At 47.5% G+C, this 24,778-nt stretch overlaps 1 protein-coding gene across 11 annotated transcripts in view; it reads right to left on the reverse strand.

Moving 5' to 3' along the window:
- The window catches only part of RREB1 (ras responsive element binding protein 1), a 161,799-nt gene that overhangs the window by 46,385 nt on the left and 90,636 nt on the right, over positions 1-24,778 (reverse strand). For all 11 annotated transcript variants that reach the window (XM_077353133.1, XM_077353127.1, XM_077353132.1 and 8 more), the window contains 3 exons: positions 19,784-19,873; positions 16,546-16,709; positions 265-409 (listed from right to left, as the gene is read on the reverse strand). In XM_077353133.1, coding sequence (XP_077209248.1) covers positions 265-409; positions 16,546-16,709; positions 19,784-19,873 — 399 coding nt within the window. The remainder of the gene's footprint in view (positions 1-264; positions 410-16,545; positions 16,710-19,783; positions 19,874-24,778) is intronic.

The raw sequence follows: 24,778 nt of genomic DNA on the forward strand, positions 1-24,778 counted from the left end.
TCGGTTTCAGCAAAAGTGACCACCATTACCTGAACAGAATCCAACCTAATAAACACATTTTGCCTTGTTTATGGAAATTTAATCTACTACCCATAATCCCGCATTTTTTCCTTACCTTCCCCATCCTATTTACAGCTCACAACATTAGGTTTTGATACTGTATTTTAATGCAAGATTCTTTAAAATAGCTCCCTCCCCCCCCCCCCCCCCAAGATGGTAGGCAAAGAAGGAGAAGAGGCTTTTGCACAGGGCTTCCTAGAGAACCTTTTTTGCAGGACTTTGGTCCTCCCGGTCCGTCTCCGTCTCTTGACTGAGTTTTCGTTTGGCGGACAACCGTCTGCGTTTCAGTGGGGAGGGAGGCGTTGTACTTGCTGCGCCGTTTAGATCCTTCTCGTGGATCTTCATGTGTCTAAAGGCAGGTGAAAAAGGGAGAGGACAGAGAAGAGGTAGACGTCAGCCATTCATCAATTTCTCTTTTACAAAGTGAAGCTTTAAATGAAATTTACGTGAAACTATATGGGGGGGGGGGCATTATGAGAACTCCCCTGTCCCTTTCATCCTGCAAATTTTATAAGAATCCCAAACCAAACCCGCTCATACAAAATTACCATGATGAGATAACTACTGTACACGTGTCTTTTCTAATTTGTTTGGTGATAACTGCTCGAGGAAGTGATCTTCAATATTAGAAGCACGTAATGTTTAGCAGGTGTGGAACTGAAAACAGAGGGGCATAAAAATAATATTCCGGGCTCTGTTTAGGTGATTTCCTTTCCCGTTCCATCCCCCCCCCTCCCCAAATACATCACTTTAACCGCCTTATCATCTCATAAGAATTTCAGGCCACATTTGCAAGCCCTTATTTCAGAAGGGCAGGCAAAAAAGCAACTAAAATGCAAATTCAGCAGCACTCGAAAGAACTCATGTAACAGCGACACTTGTAGGTTGGCGTTTATAGTGGCAGCTGACTCTTCAAGACCCACTCCCCTTGTTTGTGCTGGCCCTGGTGGGATACACATCCCCTGCTGCCTCAGCCAACAAGGCAAAGGGACCCTTTATCTCAGAAAGTGGCTACTCAACAACAGAGCCCTTTGATTTTGACTGAGTCAACTACTCAAACACGTTGGGGAGTTGACTAGGGCTGTACGATCCAAAGGGTTGCTGAAAGAGCACACTGATTTCATTGCCCTGCATTACTTCCCAGGAGGCCACAAGATGTTCACAGGGGATGCTAGTTTTACCAAGGGTATTGGAAACCAGCAAGCAGTGCTAGACAGACCAACAGATCTTAGTCTCTTGTCAGACACCAGGGATGCCAGACTGTAGGTTGAATCTGGGGATTCCCCAGAGGTCCACCTTATCTCCAGACTACAGAAATCAGTTCCCCTGGAGAAAATGGCAGCCTTGGAGGGTGGAGTCTATGACATTGTACCCCACTAACGTCCCTGTCCTCCCCAGGGTCCACCCCCAAGTCTCCAGCAGTTTCCCAATCTAAATCTGGCAAAAAAAAAACCCCAACAACAACAACAACCCCATCTCCAGCTGGTGGCCAGTGATCCTGGCCACCCTGCCAAGCATATTCCCTATAGTCATCTACTTCCATATGGATGACCTAGAATCATAGAGTTGGAAGGGACCTCCTGGGACCTGCCAACAACATGTCTGCAATCCACAGGTGAATCCTGAGTCCATAATAGGGTTGGACAGGTCCCCCACCACCTCTAACCACATGTTGCCAGATTTAGGCTGGGCAGCTCCTAGACATTTGGGGATGGAGCCTGGGAAGGATAGGGATCTCAATGGGGGGCAATGCCCTGGAGTCCATGCTCAAAAGCAGCCACTTTCTACAGTGGAACCAATCTCTCTAGTCTGGGAAATGAGCTGCCATTTCTGGGGATCCCCAGGTCCCGCCTGGAAGCTGGCATCACGAGTAGTATTTTCCAGTTATTATAGCAAAGAGCTGATGGTGTATATAAGCCATTAATAGCTGAAGAAGAGCTATAATGACCAGAGGAAATTACTTACTTCTTCTGTCCAAATACAGGGGTTTTTACCAGCACATTCTTGTTGGATATTACTTTTAAAATAAACACAAGTTCTGTATAATTGAAAGGGAGGGGGGAGAATGATCTAGCCCACTGAACTGGCTTCTTCCTTTGACAAGGTCAGCAGATTTCTCTCCTCTCTGGCAAGGGTGGGGTAGAAGATTAATTGACTAGCAATACCAGAGATACTAGGAACAAAACGGGGCCTGTTTTACTGCCCTGCCACTCTGCAGTACTGACATGGGAATGCAGGACAACTGTTAAGTGTCGTGACTCTTTCTTCCATCTATGCACACACTCGGTAGGCTGGCCACAAAACGTGCTGCGCCGCATGGACAAAACCGACAAGGGAAACGGGCAATGAGCACGCCAAAAATGGTGCCCCGCACAGATCGTATTTAGCTCAACATCTTATCTGCTGTAACTAACATCACTAAAGCAAGCAGCTGTTTCCCTTACCCTGCATTATAAAATTCAAGAGGAAGTTTAAGAATGTACCAAGTCTCTCCCTCACTTAGAGCATTTGTAGGAACCCTGTAGGAACCCTGCCCATGACGACTTAAAGAATAAAACACAGTAAAAAAAAAAAAAGCCCACACAGTTCGAGTTCTTAGCTAAAAGAATTAAAACCACAACCAGAGAGTAAAGCTGCATTAAGCAGCTTAAAATAGGTTTTATAAACTATTTTCAGACTTTAAAAAGCAGTCCATAAAATGTGTATTAAAATCAACCACTCGTTTGAATACCAGCATAAAAAGAAACTTTTTTGACCTGTGGCTGAAAGAAAGTAGTAAGGGTACCAGGGGAGCCTCAAAGCTGAAAGAGCACACTGAAAAGGCCCTATCTCTGGCCATCACCACTAGGCACAGGCCATTTGGTTCGGATAAGCCAAAGAAAGTTCCCCAATCATTGATGATTTAGCTCCTTTTCAGATGTACCTGAACCGCCCATCCCTATATTTTAAAGCAGTGGTCCCCAACCACCGGGCCGCGGCTACCTCTCCCCACCCACCCCCAGGCCGCAAGCTTCTTTTTGCAGGTGGAGGTGGGAGAGGGATGTGCGGCCACATGCGCAAATGCACATGCACGGCCGCATATACGCAGCTGTTTCGCACATGCGCGGCTACCGGATCGCCCTCTCACACCCACCGGTCCGCAACCTTAAAAAGGTTGCGGACCGGTGGGTGTGAGAAGGCGATCCGGTGGCTGCGCATGCGCGAAACCTTAAAAAGGTTGCGAACCACTGTTTTAAAGGATTCAGCGATTCGACCATGATTCTGTAGTTTAAATACAGCATGCCTGCCAAACAGCTGCTAATGACAGGCCTGCCCCTCCCTTTAAAAGCCTTCTCAACCTTGTTAAATCCCCCCCCAGACAGTCATTATCAGCTGTTCAATGTGCTGCTGCCTTTAAATGCTTCCCCAACGTTTGCAGGCAGTTTCTTGATAGCTCTGGTAGGTTTCTCCAGTTGGGTGAGAGTTAACTGATTTTAATATTTTTAAATAAATTAAAAATTTTGGGTGATATTACAATATATGCTGATCTGCCCCTCCCCCCGAAATGGCCACTGATGGGCCTAGAGGGGCTGGAAAGGGGAAGGGGCCCAGTCATAAAAATCTTCACTGGCTGGGACTCCTCATGGTAGCAACTGGAGTCCAGAGTGGTAAGTACTCCCATTTAAACTTAATTGCATTTGGGGGGGGGGGTAGGTAGGTTATGGACTGGCCAATGCTTGTGCAGTCCTGGTTAAACAGAAAGGGGAGCATCTTTCAGTCCATGATATCAATCATTCTGGTTAGCTGTAATAAAAGATTTTGTGTTTCTTCAGTTTAAATGTGGCTGCCTAAAACCTCTTTCTACTGTGGAGACTTTTGCAAACCCTGGCTGCTATCGATGTCCGGCATGCAACCCCATCAAGGGACATTTTAAAAACTTCCACGGGACAATTTTAAAAACTCCATCACATTAGGCATTTAAGGATGTACCCTGAAACACACCGATGTTATAACTCACCAGAAAACAAACAGACAATGAGTGTACCTGGGAGGCCTTATTGCTTTAACTGCTTGGTGTAGTGAAGGCAGCAGCTTCTAAACTGGGGAAGTCAGGTTTGATTCCCCACTCTTCCATATGCAGCCAGCTGGGTGATCTCGGGCTAGTCACAGTCCTGTTAGAGATGTTCTCACAGAACAATCCTGTCAGATCTCTCCCAGCCTCACCTACAACACATGGGGCCTTTTGTAGGGAGAGGCGATTGTAGGCTGCTTTGAGGCTCCTTCGGGTAGTTAAAGCAGGGTCTGAAAACCAACTCTTCTTCTTCATCATCAATATGATCTATGCATTACTTAATGTATTCCATAAAACTCAAGTTTCCTCCCATAAGGAAGTACAAGAAATGACAATTTTTTTTGTGTTGTGTGTTTATGTGTACGTGTGTGTTGTGTGTGTGTGTGTGTGGGGGGGGAGTTAGGCCCTATTTTGTATACTTGTCTCAACTGTACTGAGAACTGCTGCAGTTCTACCTTAACACGTGGACAGAATAAACTCCTCCCTCGGGACACAACATACACACTACTTGCTCAACCTGTTTTAGTTTGGCAGGCAGGAACTGAGCAAATATCAGAATGTACCCTTCTTGTCAGCTCCCTTTCAAACAGGACCAAGAAACTGTCACCCTTTTTTTAAAAAAAGAGAGAACCGAAGACAAAGGAACACTTAAGCACATGGGTTTGGAAGTGAACTGCCACTCAACCCCACCCATCCCCCATTTCTTGCACCTTGCTTGTACACGCTGGTCACACCGTGCCAGCGATTGGCTTTCAGGGTCTACAAGGGGGAGGGGAGGTGCGCATTCTCTGTGTGCAGCATCAGACTAGGAAGTGTAAACATTTCATCCTAATCAATGCAAACCCCAAATTTCGTCCACAGCAGTGAACAACGCACGGCATGCCCGTCACTGTGACTTTTACAGCTCTCACGCCTACTCTGCTGTGTATACCAACACAACAAGGCTGGCCTGTGGGTTATTTACACATTCATTTCCTTTTAGGTGCACCTACCCCTGAGCAAGTTGGGACAAAGCTGTGGTTGTAAGCATTTATCTCACCCACGTCGGGCTTACTAAAGAGCCCGGATTTGCTGTGCTTCCTTGTCAAGAGCATTTCCAATGGCAAACCAAAATATGACACAGTACAATGTACAAAAAACATTCTCCAAGGCCTCCTCGATGTCAAACTCCAGGGGTTTTAAAAATACATTTTATATAATGTGCAAATTTGCACGCACAGAGATCTATGCTTCTATCATGAGGGGCTGAATCCAGATAGCCTTTTTGTTCTTTTCACCCACTTCCTACCCTTGCTGAGATTCTGTCCTGCCTCTTGTTTGTATGTACAAGCCCTTTGATCCCTAGCAAACTCTATTTCTAGTGATCAACAGAAGAACCCCTCCCTTGAGAGCCAGCGTGCTGTGGTGGTTAAGACAAATAGCCTCTAACCTCGAGAGCCGGGTTTGATTCCCCACTCCACCACCTGCAGTCAGTTAGATGACCTTGGGCTAATCACAGTTCTTTTAGAGATATTCTCACAGAACAGTTCTCTTAGAGCTCTCAGCCCCACCTGCCTCACAGGGTGCCTGTTGTGGGGAGAGGAAGGGAAAGGTGTTTGTAAACCGCTTTGGGACTCCTACAGATAGTCAAAAGCGGGGTATAAAAAACAGCTCTTCTGTTCAAATAACCATAAGCTTCATTGTGAGTATAAGCAACCCCCTCCACACCACTGCACTTTTGTACATTTTCAAAGCTTGTCATCTCAAATATGAATGTCACAGATGCTGGAGCATGCCCAATGAAATGTTATTCAAAGATAAGATTACAATATCTTAACATCCTAGGAGGAAAGGCATTGCCCACTATCCAAAATGAGGTTCAATATCTACATGGAACTGCTTTCCAAGAGGATGGGTAAAGGACCCGTTGAGCCAGGAGTAGGCAAACTGTGGCCCTCCAGAGGTCCATGGACTACAATTCCCATGAGCCCCTGTCAGCAAATGTTGGCAGGGGCTCATGGGAATTGTAGTCCATGGACCTCTGGAGGTCCACAGTTTGCCCACCCCTGTTTGAGCTTTTCCATTATTTTACAGAAGAGCCTCTTGTGGTAAGCGGCAGAAATGCTGTCTGAAGCTGTCTGCCCATGAGGCTGGGAGTTCGATTCCAGCAGCCGGCTCAAGGTTGACTCAGCCTTCCATCCTTCCGAGGTCGGTAAAATGAGTACCCAGCTTGCTGGGGGGTAAACGGTAATGACTGGGGAAGGGAATGGCAAACCACCCCGTACTGAGTCTGCCAAGAAAATGCTGGAGGGCGTCACCCCAAGGGTCAGACATGACACGGTGCTTGCACAGGGGATACCTTTACCTTTATAGAAGACAAACCTTACTTTGGGTGTCTCTTTACTGGTATTCTACGAGAAATAACTAAGTCTAGAAGCTTATCTTGGCACCCTGGAGCACTACGAACCAGCATTCTTAGGATTCTTATGGAGTAAGGCCTCAGAGGAATACAAAGCGCCCCGAGGCTATTCACACGCCTCACGCTTAGTTCAGTGCATTGATTAATTTCACTGTCAGCACAAGCGGCAAAATCATGTTACTGCTGCTCTGTCAAAATGGTCTTCCCCATTCGACTTTAGATTCCCAAGACCACCACACTTGAAAGCTTTATATATATATATAACTTTGAAAAGGCTGTTTTTCCCCTGTTCGAGTTATACTACATGCTGTTTAAGTGGTACAAGGAAAGGCCAAGGAAAGCTGTACCACATGACTGCACTGCATGGCAAATCAGGCCTGAATCTCTAGGTAAGCACCTCTGGCGAAGGCACACCGCTGTGCTCTTCGCAATTTAACCGGATGCTACCCACTCAACTCCATCTCTTTCTACCCTTCTATGAAGCTCTCGGTTTGTGATCCTTCAGAGACATCTCCCCACACTCTCTTGTTCAGAATTTCAAGATGTACCACAGTTCAAACTGCAGGTGCAATCCAGGCAGCATAGTAGAGGAGGAAGAGAAGAGTTGGGTTTTATACCCTGCTATTCACTACCCGAAGGAATCTCAAAGTGGCCTTCCTTTCCTTCCCCCACAAATGTCACCCTGTGAGGTAGGTGGGGCTGAGAGAGCTCTGAGAAAACTGCTTTCCTTACAATCACTTTTCCTTGCCACAACAGACATCCTAGGAGGCCGAGACAGCTCTGAGAGAACTGCTCTGCAAAAACAGCTCTGGCCCAAGATCACTCAGCTGACTGCATGTGGAAGAGGAGGGGGGAATCCAACCCAGGACAGAGTCTGCACTTACTTTGTTTATTCCATTGTCAATCCTGTTGAATTCAGATCGCTTTGAACTCAGATCTTCCTCTTCCCCCCCTCCCCATTGAAACAGGAAAGTCTTCTGCACGTGGTTAGGGTAGTTCAGAAGAGGGGAGGGAGCCAAGCCTCTTTCTTTCTTTTCTTGAAGGGTGGGGGGAGAGGAGCCAAGCAGGGAGCCTCTTTCTTTTCTTGGAGGTGGGGTGGAGAGGATCGAAAAAGGCAAGGAAGGGAGAAAAAATCCAGGACCGGCAGAAGTTGAGAGAAATGAGGGGCTTCTCCTTTAAGGCAAATTCATCACATGACCACCTGTAGCCAATCATGGGTCCTCTACCACGGAGGAGAGCCCAGATTCAAAACAATGCGATTTTAAAATATATTGAGCATTAAAAGCACTCCAAGATATCGCACAATAAAGGTAGGGTCACTCCGGATCAATCCTTCTTGCTGCAGAAGGAAAATTTAAATCGCCCCAAATCCAAACGGAAATCGCATTCTGTATAGAGGGCAGGGACTGAATTGATCTGGGGTTGGAATAAAAGCTCCGTGCAGTTTACACCCAGGACTCCAGACTGGAGGCCGCCGCTCTTAAACACACCAAACATGAAGAAGAAGAGGAAGAAGAAGAAGAGGAAAAAGAGGAAAAAGAGGAGGAGGAGGAGGTTCTTATATGCCGCTTTTCACTACCCGAAGAAGTCTCAAAGTGGTTTACAGTCGCCTTCCCTTTCCTCTCCCCACAACAGACACCCTGTGAGGGAGGTGAGGCTGAGAGAGCCCTGATGTCACTGCTTGGTCAGAACAGCTTTATCAGTGCCATGGCGAGCCCAAGGTCACTCAGCCGGCTGCATGTGGGGGAGTGCAAAATCGAACCTGGCTCGCCAGATTAGAAGTCAGCATTCCTAACCACTACACCAAACAGGATCAGGTAGCTAATCTTTTGAGAGCCAAAGGCTCTACCCAGGTCAAAAAGATAGATTTAAAGAGCAAAGGGAGAGAGAGAGGTGGAGAATGCAGTACAGCTGGACAGCTGACGGGAGTTTACAAGAAAGAATCCAACTTGGATTTGCATATACAGAGAAAGACCGGTATGTAGGAGGGATGTTTATCTACCCAGCATCTATCTCTCCCACACATACAGTCCTAGACATGAGCCACCAGGCAGTTCTACAGGTTTATAACAGTTCTCCTTATGTTCCCTCTGCGGGTATGAATCTACTGGTGGTCCTGGCCCCTGGGAAGTGTGCCTGACCTCAACCAGGGCCAGGACATTTTTGGTCCTGGCCCCTGCCTGGTGGAATGAACTCTCGGAAAAGCTGAGGACCCTGATGGAGCTCTCTAGGCCTGGAAGACCTAGAGATCTTCCACCAGACTTTCGGTTGAGCCCAGGCTGGAGACAGGGTAAATAAGATCAGGTCCTCCCCCTTCCTTGTGTAATCGGTATCACCACCCCAGACCAACATTGCCTGGTGTTGTCTACTTGAACATCGCAACTGTGAACAGAAGAGATGAGGCGTTGAGTGGTTGAGCAGGGGATAAACACTATTGCCAACATCCAATGTAAAGTTTTGTTGGCAAGATGGTATAGTCTTGCCCGTTATATGGGGATAGCGTGTTTTCTTGCTTTGTTTTATTGTAAACTGCTATGAGCCGTCTGGTCCGAGAGGGGCGGTATACAAGTCTAATAAATAAATAACTAAAATACACAGGTTGATACCACGGGACTCTCAGATGGAAGTCCCCCTTCCCTCAGATTTTCAGTTCTGGCCCCATCCCTCAGGAGGATAAAGGAGGAGGAGGAAGAGTTGGTTTGTGCCTCAAAGTAGCTTACGACTCCCTTACCCATGTCAGGCAGCTTGTGGGGTAGGTGGGGCTGAGAGAACTGTGACTGGCCCAAGTGGAGCAGCAGAGAATCACACCCAGTTCTCCCGATTAGAGTCCCCCACTCTCAACCACTTCACCACTGCTGAAACCTGATACAAGCACTTGTGGTGAAAAACACTGTACGGCAAGGAAGAGGTTACTTAACAAAACTGCTAGAAACTGGATGGGCAAGCCGCGTTTACGTCCAGTAAACAAGAACTTAAAGGCAGGTCCCGCAGAGTGAAACAGCCAAAGTACAATGCAGTGAAACAGCCCAGCCAGGATTGTGTAGAATAGTAATTTTAAAAGAACGTTCTGTTCAACCTCTTCTGCCGAATTGGCATGACAGGCGAATTCAGACATGTGGTAAGCAAAGGAGAGCTCGGAATCAAGGATGACGACAAAGACGTTTAAAGAGGTCAGCAGCCGTGAGTAATTCGAGAAACACCTTGGGGTTCAAATCCACAGGGAAGACTTCCTGTGCGAGAACAATCAAAATGAATATGCAGGAATTGCAATAATGGTCTCGAGGCACTCCCGTTACAAGGGAGCTCATGCAGGAGTCATTTCTGGTGGATTATGCCCCTAAAACACCTGATATTCAAGGCACAATAGTAACTGACGGGGTGAGAAACAAGACAGAAACAGGAGCTCCCAGTGGCTAGCTCATGTCTAAACCTGTTTGCCGGCAAGATTATGAAGATTAAGCCGAGAACGGAAAATCACACAAAAACACATAATGTCGGAATGGAATTACTACTTCCTTAAAAGATGGTTTTCGGGGCACCTTGGAGATCACAAACATGCTTATGGGGAAGGATACAGACGTATGGGGAAGGATTCAGGCCCATGGCTAAAGACGGCTTAAATATTTATTAGATGTGTAAACATCACAAACCAGCGGGCGATAAAAGCCAGCGTGGTTAAGAGTTATATATTGTGCGGCAGGTGTTTAATATAGCCAGGAGACCCTAAGGTTGTCTGACTGCCAGGCCAGAGACGTTCAGAGGTGATGTCCCATAGTCTGCCCCCATGTCATGATTCAGACATTCCTTGGAGGTCGCCCTTCCAAGTTGGGTTGGGCACTTTGACATCCGAAGTGGCCGTTCGTGCCCAAAGGCTTTTGTGAAACCATGGGGTTTCTTGATGGCCCTGGGAGGGTTTCCAAAATGGGTGGGAGTTAATTAATTTTTACAGATTTTTAAAATATGTTAAAAAATTTATTAGGTGATATGACCATATATGGTCTTGTCGACCCACCCACCCCTTCCCAAGATGGCCAACGATGGGCCTGGAGGGGGTGGGAAGGGGAGGGGCTCTGAGTGTGTCCACAGCTCTGCTTCTCAACCATATTCTGCACAAGCACAGCACTTCTGGGGTTTCTCAAAGCCTGAGAAATGTTTCAGACGTTTCTCAACAGTAAAAAAGTTGAGAGAGGTTGGGTTAGAGCAGGCTTCCTCAACAAGGATTTTGTGAATCCCTGTGGTTTCTTGACGGCCCTGGAAGGGACACAACTAGGGTGGGGGAAAAGAAGGGGAAAAGACTGTCGGCAGAGTTTGGATATGTAGAGCGTGCGGAGCACAAGGCTGCTTGAAAAACAAAAGGTTTTTTTACTCAGAAGAGAAGCAACTATGCATAGAAAGAGAAGGACAGACACCTAACTATCTAAGCCAGCAGCAGCCATTCCTACGGACAACAACTGTTCTGGAGGTAATGCTCACAAAGCAGGGAGTCTCCTGTTGAGCCGATCTGGACAGTGGAGGAGATAATTTGAAAATCATCAGGAAGTTCCTATCCTATCTCAGCTAAATATACATGTCCTCCGATGTACACTGCAGGCCTGCCAATTATGCACAATGTAGAGCTTGCATCTTCCAACTAACAGAACCTACTGCGTTATTACAGTGCCAAAATCAGTCGGTCCTAGAGGAGGTCAGCCCTGACTGCTCCTTAGAAGGCTAGATCCTGAAGATGAAACTCAAATACTTTGGCCACCTCATGAGAAGGAAGGACTCCCTGGAGAAGAGCCTAATGCTGGGAGAGATCGAGGGCAAAAGAAGAAGGGGGTGACAGAGAATGAGGTGGCTGGATGGAGTCACTGAAGCAGTCGGTGCAAACTTAAATGGACTCCAGAGAATGGTAGAGGACAGGAAGGCCTGGAGGATCATTGTCCATGGGGTCACGATGGGTCGGACACAACTTCGCAACTAACAACAACAAAGGCCCTGCTCAGAGGTTTAAGGAAGCACAGCTGCACGGCAAGGCAGAGAGCTCTTCTCACTGGGCCTTTGTGCATGGCCTCACACCCTCACCTCCCCTGAATATGGTTGATGGGCGAAGGCGAGAGAGGCCACCCGAAACAAGTGATAGCAGTCAGCCAGCACTGATGTTCTTCAACCAAACAACTTCCAAGCAGGAGCAGCCTGAGAGTTTCAGCAGCAACACCCTCACCCGTAGAAGTCTACAGCCAGCTCCCAACGTGGAACGCTTCAGAACCAAAACCATGTCCCAAATGCAGAAAGTTGATGTTTAGCAACTAAAAATGACTGCAATTTTCTGATTGGATTTGAGACAGGAGGGCATTCCAGAGGACCCATTATCTTATGGACCCCAGATTTTAAAAAAGAGCTGGTTTTTAATATCCTGTTTCTCACTACCCAAAGGAGTCCCAAAACGGTTTACAAACTCGTTTCCTTTCCCCCAACAGACATGCCGTGAGGTAGGCGGGGCTGAGAGAACAGCTCACAAGAACAGCTCTAAGTGAACTCCGAATGGCCCAAGGCCACCCAGCTGGTTGCATGTGGAGGAGTGGGGAATCAAACCAGGTTCTCCAGATTAGAGTCCACCGCTCTTTCACCACTACACCACACAGGCCCTCGATGGTCAGAACCGAGCTGTGAAATGGTCACAGGTGCTCAGTGAGCATTTCCGAGAATTACAGAAAGGATGTTACAGAGGCCCCTTTTCAGAGCCGCTCTGTCTTGAAAGCACCACTCCAAAGCATTTCTTGGAAAGGAACCCATGGCATGTTGTTATTTGTGATGCAGGCATGCCCTTACACACAGATGAGTCAAATGTGGCAGCCTGCAAGCACAATTCCAAGAGCCCCGCCTTTCTTTGATTCAGGATAAGCTCACCGTTTTCTCAAGGGAATGGGATCCCTTCTGGCAAAATGCAAACCGCCTAGTGTGAGCATGCCCCCAAAACCATCGCCACACTCTGGGCCCGATGAAAATTCTACGGGCCCCTCGAGATTTATAAGGGAACGGGGAAGAAAGGTCTCCACCACTTGTCTGGCACATTTGCACTGATCTCTGTAAGCCAGTGGTTCTCAACCGGGTGGTCAGGACCCCTTTGGGGGTCGAATGATCCTTTCACAGGGGTCGTGGCAGGGGGGGGGCGCCTTCTGCACAACAGCCTTGCAGGGTAGATCGAGATAAGAGCGTCGGGAGCTGCTGAAAAGAGTGAGATCGGCACGGTGCGACAGGAGGCAGAACTGAACTGAGAAACCCTGGAAAAAAAACAATTTATATACAATCATGAACAATGGATCTTCACACCATTCGTCAGTTTTGGTTTAATTTCTGTGAAAGAGCACTTGCATAATTTTATGGTTCGGGTCACCACAACATGAGGAAATGTTTTAAAGGGTCGCAGCATTAGGAAGGTTGAGAACCACTGCTGTAATCAGTAAGAATATGGAAAAAATGGCACTAAGGTGACAGGAGGCAAATGGCCTGGAGAATTAACGGCAAGCCTTTTTCTTTTCCAGTCTTCGCTTGTATCACAAGGGATTGCTGTGAATTGGCAGCACTGAAGAGGGCCAAGATTTGGGCCTTGCAAAAGCATCAGAGAGGGTGAGCATAGCCGTGCGCATGACAATTCAAGTCTCCCCACTCAGAAAAGTGACATGCCATCTTCGTCTCCTTCTGTGACCAGGGAAGAAGCCAGTATGGTGCAGGTCAAATGAACATTGTGCTTGAAGCAAAGGCCGTTTTGCAAGGTACCGGTCTCATTCAAGAGAGCTTGCTGCAGGGATCAGATGGGGCAGCAGACAGGCAAAAGGCCTACCAGCACCATCTCCACATTCCGCTTCTCTTGAACTGGGTAGCTGGATGCAATGGTTCCCCACATGGAGCCGTTACCGTTGCTCTCAGGATACTGAACTTTGTGGTTTGTCTCGAAAAAACCACAGCAGAAGATGCCACTGAAAATGCATCCTCACTCGGTCTAAACTTATTTCACAGGGTCCGTTTGTTAGCAGAAATGTTTCTACAGAATTATCGCTACAGCCAGCATACACAGCTAGTGTGGGCCCCCCTATGTCCGAAGGATTTCAGAGTGGTTCCACCCATTCATGGGGCTGGATCCGAACAACTCCAAGTGGGTTAAAGCTGGCGGACTTAAGTCTTCCCTCCCACTCCTACTGCAGCCCAGAGAGCACCTAAAGTTCTTCTCTTGTGGGCAATACATCAAGGAGCCTCAGGATCTGTTTGATGGCAAACGAGAGAGAAATGAGGAGGAAGTGCCACCTATCCATGGAACCACCATTCCAACAGGACTGGCACAACGGCTCCTTTGGGTCTATCCAACAGACCAAATCTATTAAGCAAGAACAGCTAACCAGAATGGTTGTGTTCAGAAGTTTCAGAGGTTGGGCAATTAAGGGAGGGGCTTTCCCATGGGCTCCTGAGAGGCATCTGGCTAACCGCTGTGGTTTGAAGCCCAGACAGCATTAAGATTGTATGATCAAAGCTTAGTCAGGGTCCCCAGCCCGAGGAAGTAAAACTGGCTTCTGCATAGTGAGATCAGGGCCCTCCGGAATCTTACACAATTCCAGAGGGGCCATAAGACAGAGCTTTGCTGTCAGGCCATCGGCGGAGGCCAAAAAACCAGCACCAACCAAGTACTGGCTTCCTGATATGGAAACCTGAGAACCGTTCGGAAGAAATCTGCCCAACATCAACCAAACCCCTCCCCCTAGAAGAATTTTAGTTATATTGGAAAGATGGCTTTTGAACTATTAATTTAAAAATCTAAAGCAGACCAATTAATTAGTGCTTACTGTTGTATGTAGTATACCGAATACTGACTGTTTTTAATTCTTGTTGTTACCTGCCCTGAGCCTTCCAAGGAAGAGCAGGCTATAAAATGTGATGACGGTGAACCTTTGGTCCCATATCATAGGACGTTATTTAAAGTTTTCCTTGGGAGGAGGGGTGCTACCTTTCTGCAACTCCACAGATGTAATCCTCTCTGAGCTTACCATCAGACTGGTAGCCTTGACAAATGCCCCCCCAAAACAACATACGATACAAAGGGCTTGAAACGAAAGATGCTGGGGAAGCATTTAATATCTGCAAGCTGCATTGTGCCCTTGGATTATTTCGGCATAGCACTTGGCCTTTGAGTTTAGGAGGAGAGACTCTGAAATACTTGGGGGAGGAGAGACTCTGAAATACGGGTACGTTGTTCACCTGCCCTGCCAATCGCCTCCTTTAAAACTGGAGAGCTGCCTAAAGACAACCAATGACCATGAAACTAGGCAACATTTAAGCAACTTGTTTAAGATCTTCCGTTCACTTTACATTATATACAACATTCTTTACTGAAGGGGGGACACCCCCCATTATCTATGGAGTGCTACAGTATTTACTCACAAGCATTAGGGCTAACAATGAGTTTGAAAACTTGAATTTTTACAACAGTGATTGGTTTCCTATAGTGTCCACAAATTATGCCGGCAAGAAATGCAGTGCAAATGAAAGACGCTTTCGGAAGGGCAATTTTTCATTTGATCCTCTATAGCAGCAGCCTCCAACCTTTTTTGGACCGGGGACTGGTCTGAAGGGGGGGAGGCGCCAGCACACAGTGGGCGTGCCTCCCGCCCCCAATCGCAGCTCGGCGCTCGCTGCGCCAAGAGCGATCGGCCGCTTTGGTGGCCGATTTGCTCAAGCCTAGGCCCACGACTAGGCTTGAGCAATTCGGCCGCCAAAGCAGCCTATCGCTCCCGGCGCAGCGAACATCGCGTTGCATAGGGGGGAGGGAAGCGCGCCTACTGTCACACTGGTGCCCCGCCTCCCTCCCCCCCCCCCCCGCCATGGCTCGGTGCCAAGGGTCCCAGGGACCAGTACCGGTTCGCGGCCCGGTGGTTGGGGACCCCTGCTCTATAGAATATCATCTGCATTGGAGCACCAATTAAAAGACCCCCCCACCCCCCACCCCCCAAAAAAAGCAGTTTAAAATTTGACACTTCTGTGTGAACTAAAGATTCGGAGGGGCTTCTAAAGACTGGCACAACTGTGGCAAAGAAAACAAAGCAATGCCTACCTCTGGTTTGGGGGGGGGGGAACACCAATTTGATCAAGCATAAAATGCTTCAAGAGGAGGTTATTTTTCCATTTCACCTTCTCAGCTCTGGCCACAGTCTGCTGATCATGCTGGGACTCTCAAGGCAAAGCAGGGTATCCCTCAAAAGAGGCATCTTAGAAAGGCAGTCCTACTTTTGGGGACATGACACGGTTTTCCTGACAGCAGTTCTCAGGAACCACCATGGAGGAGCCTGTTTAGAGAAGGCTGCCTGGCTACTGAGATAAAGTTGTCCAGAAAGAGTGTGCTGTTTTCCAACCACTGAACCATCAGGGTGATCCCAGAAACAGGACAAAGTTCAACTGAGGAAGACTCCCAAGTATAGTACTGCAAACTACTGCTTCTAAGAAAATTGCTGGAGAAGAGATCTCCAGCGTACAGAATGGGGATTCCCAACCAGGGTTCCAGGGGTTACATGAGAGCTCCCCAGGGATTACGTGGCCTTTCCCAGAAGTTTGAATGGCCGCTGGCATCACTAGATGTCACTGGAGCCCCCTTCCCCTGTTGCTCTCCAGGCCTAGTCTATTTCTCCACAATGGAAATGGTAAATGCCCGATGGATTGATTGGCTGGTTCCCCCATCTTACTTCCACGCCCACTTCTCTGAAGGGGCATGTCACCACTTCTGGGATTCCTCAAAGCCTGAAAAATATTCCTCCAAGGTCAAAAGACTGGAAAATGCCGGTATAGAGCCAAACAGATCTCCCCCAGCCCAGACATGCTGTCTCTCAAGCCCCCATAATCCCACAAGCTGTCCCAAAGAGAAGAGTTGCGACTCATAGCAAGGAGCAGTTGTCAGGAGAAAATATGTGCGGACCAAAAGGGATTGCAGCCATAAAGTGGGACAAAGGATCAGGATTAAACTGTGCCCCGAGCACACAGACACACTTATGCATCTTTGCACACTAGCTCTTACCTGTGCATGTTTCCATTGGTAGTGAAGGACTGGTCGCACACCGAACATTTATAAGGCCTTTCGCCTGAATGCACGAGCATGTGGCGATCCAGGGAGCTTGCTGAGCTCAAAGACTTTCCACAGATGCTGCAGGAATGGTCGGTCCCTCCAGTGTCAGTATTGTGCTAAAGAGAGCAACAACAGATTTCCACTGAGTTCTCCCTGTTTAGCTCCAAGGGCATGTCAAAGTCATTCGCAAGTATCCTCCAAAACAAGGCTCAGCACAACCAAGTTAGTTAGCAAGAAGCACCTGTTAAAAAAACCCTCTCTGGTTATGGTTCAGCTCCAAAGAAGTACGAGAAAAGACATGGTTTCATTTATGTTCTACTTTTCACCCCAAAGAGGCTCATAACAGGATATTATCCTAACACATATCTGTGAGTATGGCATGTTTCTAATGTAGCCAGGAGATCGAGATATCCCACTGAGTTTCCATGGTAGGATGGGGATTCAAAAATTTCATATTCAAATCTGGGACTCTTAACCACACTGAGCAGTCTTCAAACACCCAACCTGGATAGCCCAGGCAACCCTGATCCCATCAGATCTCAGAAGCTATGCAGGGTCAACCGCGGCTAGCACTGGGAAGGAAGGAAGACCTCCAAGGAATGCCAAGGTCATGACACAAGGGCAGGCAATGACAACCAATTCCTAATGTTTCTTGTCTGGCAGCCTGAAGACAATCTTAGGATCTCCTGGCTATATCACACATCCATTAGGATCTTCTGGCTATATTACATAAATATAATGGTCAGAATTGACCATTATTACATATTACATAAATAAGTCTTCATATATTTTAAAGGCTAACAACTGTGGGCTCCCTTGCCTTAAAATATAGCCCTGACCTGGATAGCCCAGGCACCCAAACTTATCAGATCTTGGAAGCTAAGCAGGAGTGGACTTGGGTGGGAGACCTCCAAGGAAAATGAGGGTCATTACACAGAGGCAGGCAATGGCAAACCACCTCCAAACAGCTCTTGCCCGACAGCCAGACAATGCTACAAATCATAGGTTCTCCTGGCTACACTACACACAAGCCATATGTTGAATAAATAAATAGCCCAAGGAAGGATTGCACTGCAGGAAAAGTGAAACATTCCAAAAAGCCTTTACACCAGGGGTAGTCAAACTGTGGCCCTCCAGATCTCCACTGACTACAATTCCCATGAGCCTCTGCCAGTGTATTGAGGGAAAGGCAAGTTTTTTTTTTGATAATTCCTCCTCACTGTGTTTGCTGGCAGGGGCTCATGGGAATTGTAGTCCATGGACATCTGGAGGGCGTGCTTTACACTATCGACTGGTCGAGTAAAAATGGAATCAAGTGGATTCCATCTTACAACTTTGGTTGAGGTCAAGGAGCGGAAGATCGAGGGGCCCCTCCACATATTAAGAGCGATAAGTACATTTAGCAGATCAGATCAATCTGTACTGAAAATAGTTGGCACCCTGGGAAATCTATGCCCTGAGGTGTCAAGGGGGGGGGGGAATGGGGGGATGGGGAGAGATGGATACAGGATTGGTTTTGGTTTTTTTAATGTTTCGCTACCGGAGTATGCTATTTATTGTTTTAACTGATGTGGAGGTTTATTTTCAGTAACCTGCAGCGAGACGTTTTACGAGAGTGGCGGGTAAGAAATCTAATAAAATAAAATAAAAATAAATTTAAGAATTATGCTAGAGATGTGTCGGAAGGAACCTTAGGAGTCCTCCAACCCAATTATCCAAGGACACGGAGCTGGCCTGTACCATTCACACGCATCCCCCCTGAAGATCTGGGAGGTATGCTGTGTTGTGGCCAGCCAACACTCCCTAATAGGCACCACTGGTGAGAATTTTGACCGGGGGGGGGGGGGGGGGGGCAGGGGGAGAAGAGACAGCCACTGTGACTTGTACAAATTACACAGATTTTTTTTTGTTTTATTTTTAAAGAAAAAGGATCGAGCAGGGCGCAAGATCTGCCAGAACTGCACACAATGACTGCAGACACAGCTGTTTTCAACATCAATGCTTCTGCACATGCTCTGTTGTGAGCAGGCCCGGAACATCTTTTGAGGCACCAATTTCGGAGGTGACCTTCAGAAGTGACCCAGCCAAGCAGGGACTCCCGACAGGCCTAACCATGAAAACAACAGGCACACATCTGGTGGTCCTCTTTAAGGACTGCCAGAGAAGGCGATTCCACCACAACTCTTCCAAGAAATCGATTTTGTTTTAAGAACAGTGGTAGGATCAGTTCTTCAATAGTCAGTCAAAATGAGATTTCTTGCCCAGATAAAAGCCATTGGTTCTTATTCTTCTCTACGTGAGTTTGTCCCCTCCTTTATGGTAACCTTTGAAATTCTGAACACTGCTCTCATCCTATATCTTTTCCCACGAAACAAGATATTCCTGAAACTTCTCTTTGTATCTCTAAAACATGTGCCCTGTGTATTTTCTCCCCCCTCTCTTACATCCATGACTCCATGGCGGCTTTATTCTAAACAAGACAGAATGCATCCATGCTAGGAACACCTAGCGATGTTATTCAAAGACACAACTGAAGAGTTTGTGCTGGAACTAGGGCAATATTCATTGCTTAAGTGTTTTTTTCCAGAGCTGGAATGAGAAATACTCTTTCAGTAAACATCAGTGGTCCCCAACCTTTTTATCACCTGGGACCGGCCAACGCTTGACAATTTTACTGAAGCCTGATGGGGGGGGGGTAGTCTTTTGCCGAGGGACGTCACCACCGCCTGAGCCCCCCCGCTCTGCTTGCTTTCCCGCCGGCGCCCTTGATTTCCCACCACCCACTGGGGGGCACTGCCAGCAGCAGCTGCACAGTGTCACACCGATGGGGAGCCCCAGCCATGGCAGGCACCAGACAGCACCAAAGGTGAGCCGGCGGCAGAGTGGCAGGGCAGCCCTGAAGGCAGCAGCTGGGGAGGAGGACAAGGAGGAGCCACGGCCCAGTACCGACTGATCCACGGACTGGGTCCGGTCCCTGGACTGGGGGTTGGGGACCACTGACTAAACAGGACAGCAATCCAGACCCAGAAGACCCTTTCCCACATAAAATTAAAGTATAAACTACCTCACAGGATTGTTGTGAAGGTACAATAGAGGACAGGAGAACAGAGTAAGCTGTTTTGGGGCCCCCAGTGGGGGGAAAGGGAAGGGTATAAAGAAAGTGCATAAATAAATGAAACCATCATCTTACCTGACGGATATGCATGGTCAGCTGATGCTGGGTAGTGCAAATCTTTTCACACAGAGGACATGTATAGGAAGACTTCTCATCTTTTGTTTCCTGTTTTTTTTAAGAAACAAACCAACACAGAAATAAAACATCAAAAAATGTTTGCAGAAATCAAGGAAATCATTGAGATTTCAATGACTGTAAATATTACTCCTCTCACGTTGTTGAAGCAAAGTTACAACCAGCACAACATGACCTTACCTGGGAAGCCATCCAGACAGATCCTCAAGAAAGCAAGTTTTGTTTGGGGGGGGGGGGTAATTGCAACAGCTGCTTAAATCAGTATAACAAAAGGGGTGGGAGTGGAAATACCACCTACAATCGGAGTCTAGCTTTGGTTTGGCCCTTCACTATCAGGGATCTGGCAAGCGAAGTCCACCACATAAAGGAAACAGGAGTGGTTTTCAGGCTGTTATGTCTGGAGGCTTCTCACACTGATTTGTCTCCAAAGGGGCCCCTGCACAATGTAGAAGATGGTTGCTGCTTGAGAGAATACATAAATGGGGTACCCATGGCCTTACCATGCTTACTTGGGCCTAGTGGACAACTCCTTCACTATGTTTTTCGGGGACCCCAGGTATCCCCCGAGGTAAGGAAATGGAGTACACTCGAAATGTTGGCTGTCAGAGCAAGCTAGAGGTATGGAGGAAGAACTTTAGTTTGATGTGGCTTCATAATGTCTATAGCACCACAGGCATAACAATATTTACTGTGGCAAGCACAAAAACAAAAAGATGGCACAGAGACATGGCACAAAGGTTCTCCAAAGGTTTGGGAACATACATCTCTTTTTATACATGTTCCTAAACTGCCAACACTGGTATACAATCCTCTGAGATACGAGTGCTATAGCTGCATTTGAATCCAAGCCCTGGTTCTCTTTATATACTGGGCATCACTATCTTATTTCTGCCCTATTAGCCCAGCTTTTCTCATCCTTTTTTACTATTGAGAAACCCCTGAAACATTCTTCAGGCTTCAAGAAATCTCAGAAGTGGTGCAATCTTGCGGAATATGGTTGGAAAGCAGAGCTGTGGGCACGCCCACCCAGAGCTGTGGGCACGCCCACCCCTCCAGGCCCATCATTAGCCAATTTGGGGGAAGGCGAGTCAACATGACCATATATGGTCATATCCCCTGATAAATGTTGAGCAACTTTTAAAAAATATATTAAAAATTAATTAACTCCCGCCAATTCAGGAAACCCTTCCAGGGCCGTCAAGAAACCCCAGGGTTTCACAAAAAAAACTGGTTGAGATCCTGTATTAGCCTCTGTGCATATGTAACATACAACCCCATTGAACTGCTCTCTTTCACTTGCTTCTAGATTCAGATAGGTATTTTTAAATGTGTTAATTTTAAGCACAAAACAAGGGTTTTTTAAGAACTGGCAATCCAGCCATGGGAAGCCGACTGCACCTCAAATATGAACTCTGCTTTGTTTAGATTCCCTTTTCTCCTCATTCATAAAAAAACCCTACAAATATAGGATTAAACAGTAATGTAATTCAAAATTAATATGAATAAAACTAGAGAGAAGTGCCTTTCATTTCCCAGAATAGGTATGTACTCCTAGGTATTCCTTAGTCCAGGGGTAGTCAAACTACGGCCCTCCAGATGTCCATGGACTACAATTCCCATGAGCCCCTGCCAGCATTCGCTGGCAGGGGCTCATGGGAATTGTAGTCCATGGACATCTGGAGGGCCGCAGTTTGAATATCCCTGCCTTAGTCTATAACTGATATTCAACCGTTCCTGTAGCAATGAGTTCCAGAGATTAACGCTGCACTGTAGGGCTTCCTTTGGTCTCACCTTCCTTTGGTCTCTCTCATTTAGCAAACCACTGATTTCAAGAGTTCCAAATAGCAAATAATAGAGAACGGGACGAGGGAATGTTTGTCACATCTGCTTGTTCGTATGTGAATACGCACACTCTTTGGAAGCATGTGTAGGACAGATCAGGCAATGATAAACCTCACCCTAACCCCAGCCTCTAAATGCTTTCTCATGGAATAGCTTTCATCTGTTTCGCTGGGGGTCTGTCTAACAGTCTTCAAGCAGCGGGAACAAACAGGGAAGAAAACCTCTTTGCAGCTGTGCTGACCGGCTACAGTTTTAATCCCCAGGGCCTGTGGAATCAGACCGTGCTTTCCTGGCTGAAGGAAAGCCATCGACTAGAGCTCTGTGCATTAATTGTTTGGACGGCTTTACTCATCACTTTTTGCAGGGCGGGGAAGAACCAGCCGTTTGCCGAAAAACAGCGAGGCCAAAGGCCCGCTGCGGCTCAAGCCAGCACTTATTAGCAGGAGTCCTTGGGTTTAACATTAACCCAACCCCTCCAAATTTCTCTCTCATGCTCAATCAGTGACTGGGCCGCATACCGTGACAGCAGTGAACCAGAGAGTGGGGGGGGGGGGGATTCTGTGCATACCCAGAAGGCTGAGCTAAACTTCTGTAAAAGTCGCTCAGCCAGAAGACACTTTAAAAAGGGAGACCACCACGCTGCAGGGCTGGATCCCTGCCGACAGAAGGGTGCTTCCCTGGGCTAAGAGACAGAATTAGCAGCTAATTTGATAACGACGCTTGCTTCCATAAAGTGACCCCGCTCTCTCCCAGTTCTGCATTGGATTACTTCGCTTCCTGACTCACGGAAGAGACAAATGAGAGCGTGCCGTTGAAGAAGGAGGGGGCAGAGAGGTGAGAAATTAGGTACAGTCTGACTAGGGGAGCTCAGACTCTCGGGAGCTTGCACCCAAAAAAATCTTGTTGTCTCACAGGACTCACTTCTAGGTATATGCGCAATTGTAACAGTCCTCAGGCAAAAGATGCCAAGTTCACAGTATCTGTAGCAAAGAAACCCTCAACCCCAGAAATTCCAACAAGAACCCTGGGCTTAAAATTGTCCTCTGCTGTATGGTGAGACCAGACAGAGCCACCCAATTGTAAAACCCTGAGAACAGAATGGCTGGACTGCAGAGAGGTCAGTCTAGTTTTCTGCCTCCAACAGCTGCGGGGAAATTTAGGAACAGGACACGATGGCATCTGCTTTCTTGTTTGTCTCTAACCCAATAGGCCAGAAGAATACTGCCTTGGAGCATTTGGTTACCCAGCTCAAAGCACTGCCCCAGTAAAAGCGGGTTAGCAGATATCTTTGACCCACGGCTATCGAAGACTTCATCATCCCCTCCCATCCTCACAAAAACACGCTCACAAAGATTTGCAATGCAAATTTAAAATCTGGAGGCAATCTTGTAAACGCCACTCATTCAAAAGGGAACGGGAAGAAGGAGCCCAAAGGCAGCAGAAGCAGCAGTCCTGCAGGTCTGAGATTCCAGCAAAAAGGGGAAACCAAATCCCAGGCCCTAAACCAGGAAGCAGGCTGCTCAAAAGGAGGCACCAACTGGGCTGCCTGTTGCAAATGCAAACCTCCACATCACAGGGCAGCTTGAGCAGCAGACACAATCCAAGGGCTAACTTCTGCACTGACCTACAGGGGAAACCACTCTCCCCTTCCCCCACAACACATACCCCCCCTTATTTATTTATTTTGGTAACACACAAGCATCTCCTTTAATCCCCTCGCATTTACTCTCTTGATCTAATGCCCAGTGAAAAGGCTGCTGGAATTAAAAGGTCAGTGGCTGTAAGGGACTGCCCTGAAGCAACGCACACATGCATGCACGCACACGCACGCACGCACACACACTACATGCTAGTTTGACAGCCAGCCGGGCTGGCCGTGCCCCCCCCAGAGCAAGGCAGTTTTGTTCCCCCCCCCAAAAAAAATTCAGCTAAGCCTGGCACTGATCCAAGGGGAACGGCAGCTCACAGGGCCTGGTGCCCTGTTCCTTCAGGAGCCAAAGGTGGCCATTTCCTAATGCCTGCTGTCACCCGTCCTTTATGGGCGAGCTAGCCAGCGAGACATGGGGGCACTTTTCCATATCATACTGCTCTTCAGAAGGACGTTGTAACACTTGCAAGATACCCTGCAAGAACAAAATCTGAGTGCAAAGGCACTTTGAAGGCCAACAAAGTTTTATTCAAGGTGTGAGCTTTCGTGTGCAGGCACACTTTCTCAGACAATGGAACAGGGATCATAAGCGTATAGATATGGAGAGAGTAAATTAGTAAACATCACGACAAATATGCAAGTTTTTTATGAATGGTTGTGTTTTTTTTAAAGAACGTTGTTTGTAGTCCTCCTGGAAGGAATAAACTTTAAGTCACAGCGACAGCTTAGAAAGCTTTACAACCGAACACATATATAAGATCATCTCTGTAGCGCCAGTTATTTTGATACATTTCGTTCCCACCCTTTTTTCAAAGGTGCTCAGTTACTCTCCAATTCCTGTACCCTCACTTGGGTCACAACTGTGGCAGGGACGGCGCTTCAGCCTTTCTCTCTGCAGCATTGTCTTGACTAGTAATAATCCCTAGAGTGAGTGCTGTGAAGTGTGTTGGGGAGCGGGACATGCATCAGTTTCCCCGACAGGCCAAGCAGAGCCCCCCAGGAACACTTCGGCAAGCGAAACTGGGGCACCACATGCATGGGAATGGAAAGCATGCAAGCTTCCACAGCTCAGCACTCAATCCTTTACACCAGGCATAGTCAACCTGTGGACCTCCAGATGTCCATGGACTACAATTTCCATGAACCCCTGCCAGCAAACGCGTTTGCTGGCAGGGGCTCATGGGAATTGTAGTCCATGGACATTTGGAGGACCACTGGTTGACTACCCCTGCTTTACACCATTCTAGCTGCAAAATGCAAGCCTGACCCAGCAAGGTCCCAGAAGCTAAGCAGGGCTGACCCAGGCTAGTTATTGAATGGAAGACCTCCAAGGATTTGGTGGTGGTTCCTTCAAGGAACACTAGAGGTCATGATACAGAAGCAGGCAATGGCCAACCACCTGTGAACATCCCTTGCCAGACAGTCCTCAAGTCTCCTGACCACGC

The sequence above is a fragment of the Paroedura picta genome, chromosome 9 (assembly GCF_049243985.1).
Source record: "Paroedura picta isolate Pp20150507F chromosome 9, Ppicta_v3.0, whole genome shotgun sequence".
NCBI classification, from domain to species: Eukaryota; Metazoa; Chordata; class Lepidosauria; order Squamata; family Gekkonidae; genus Paroedura; species Paroedura picta.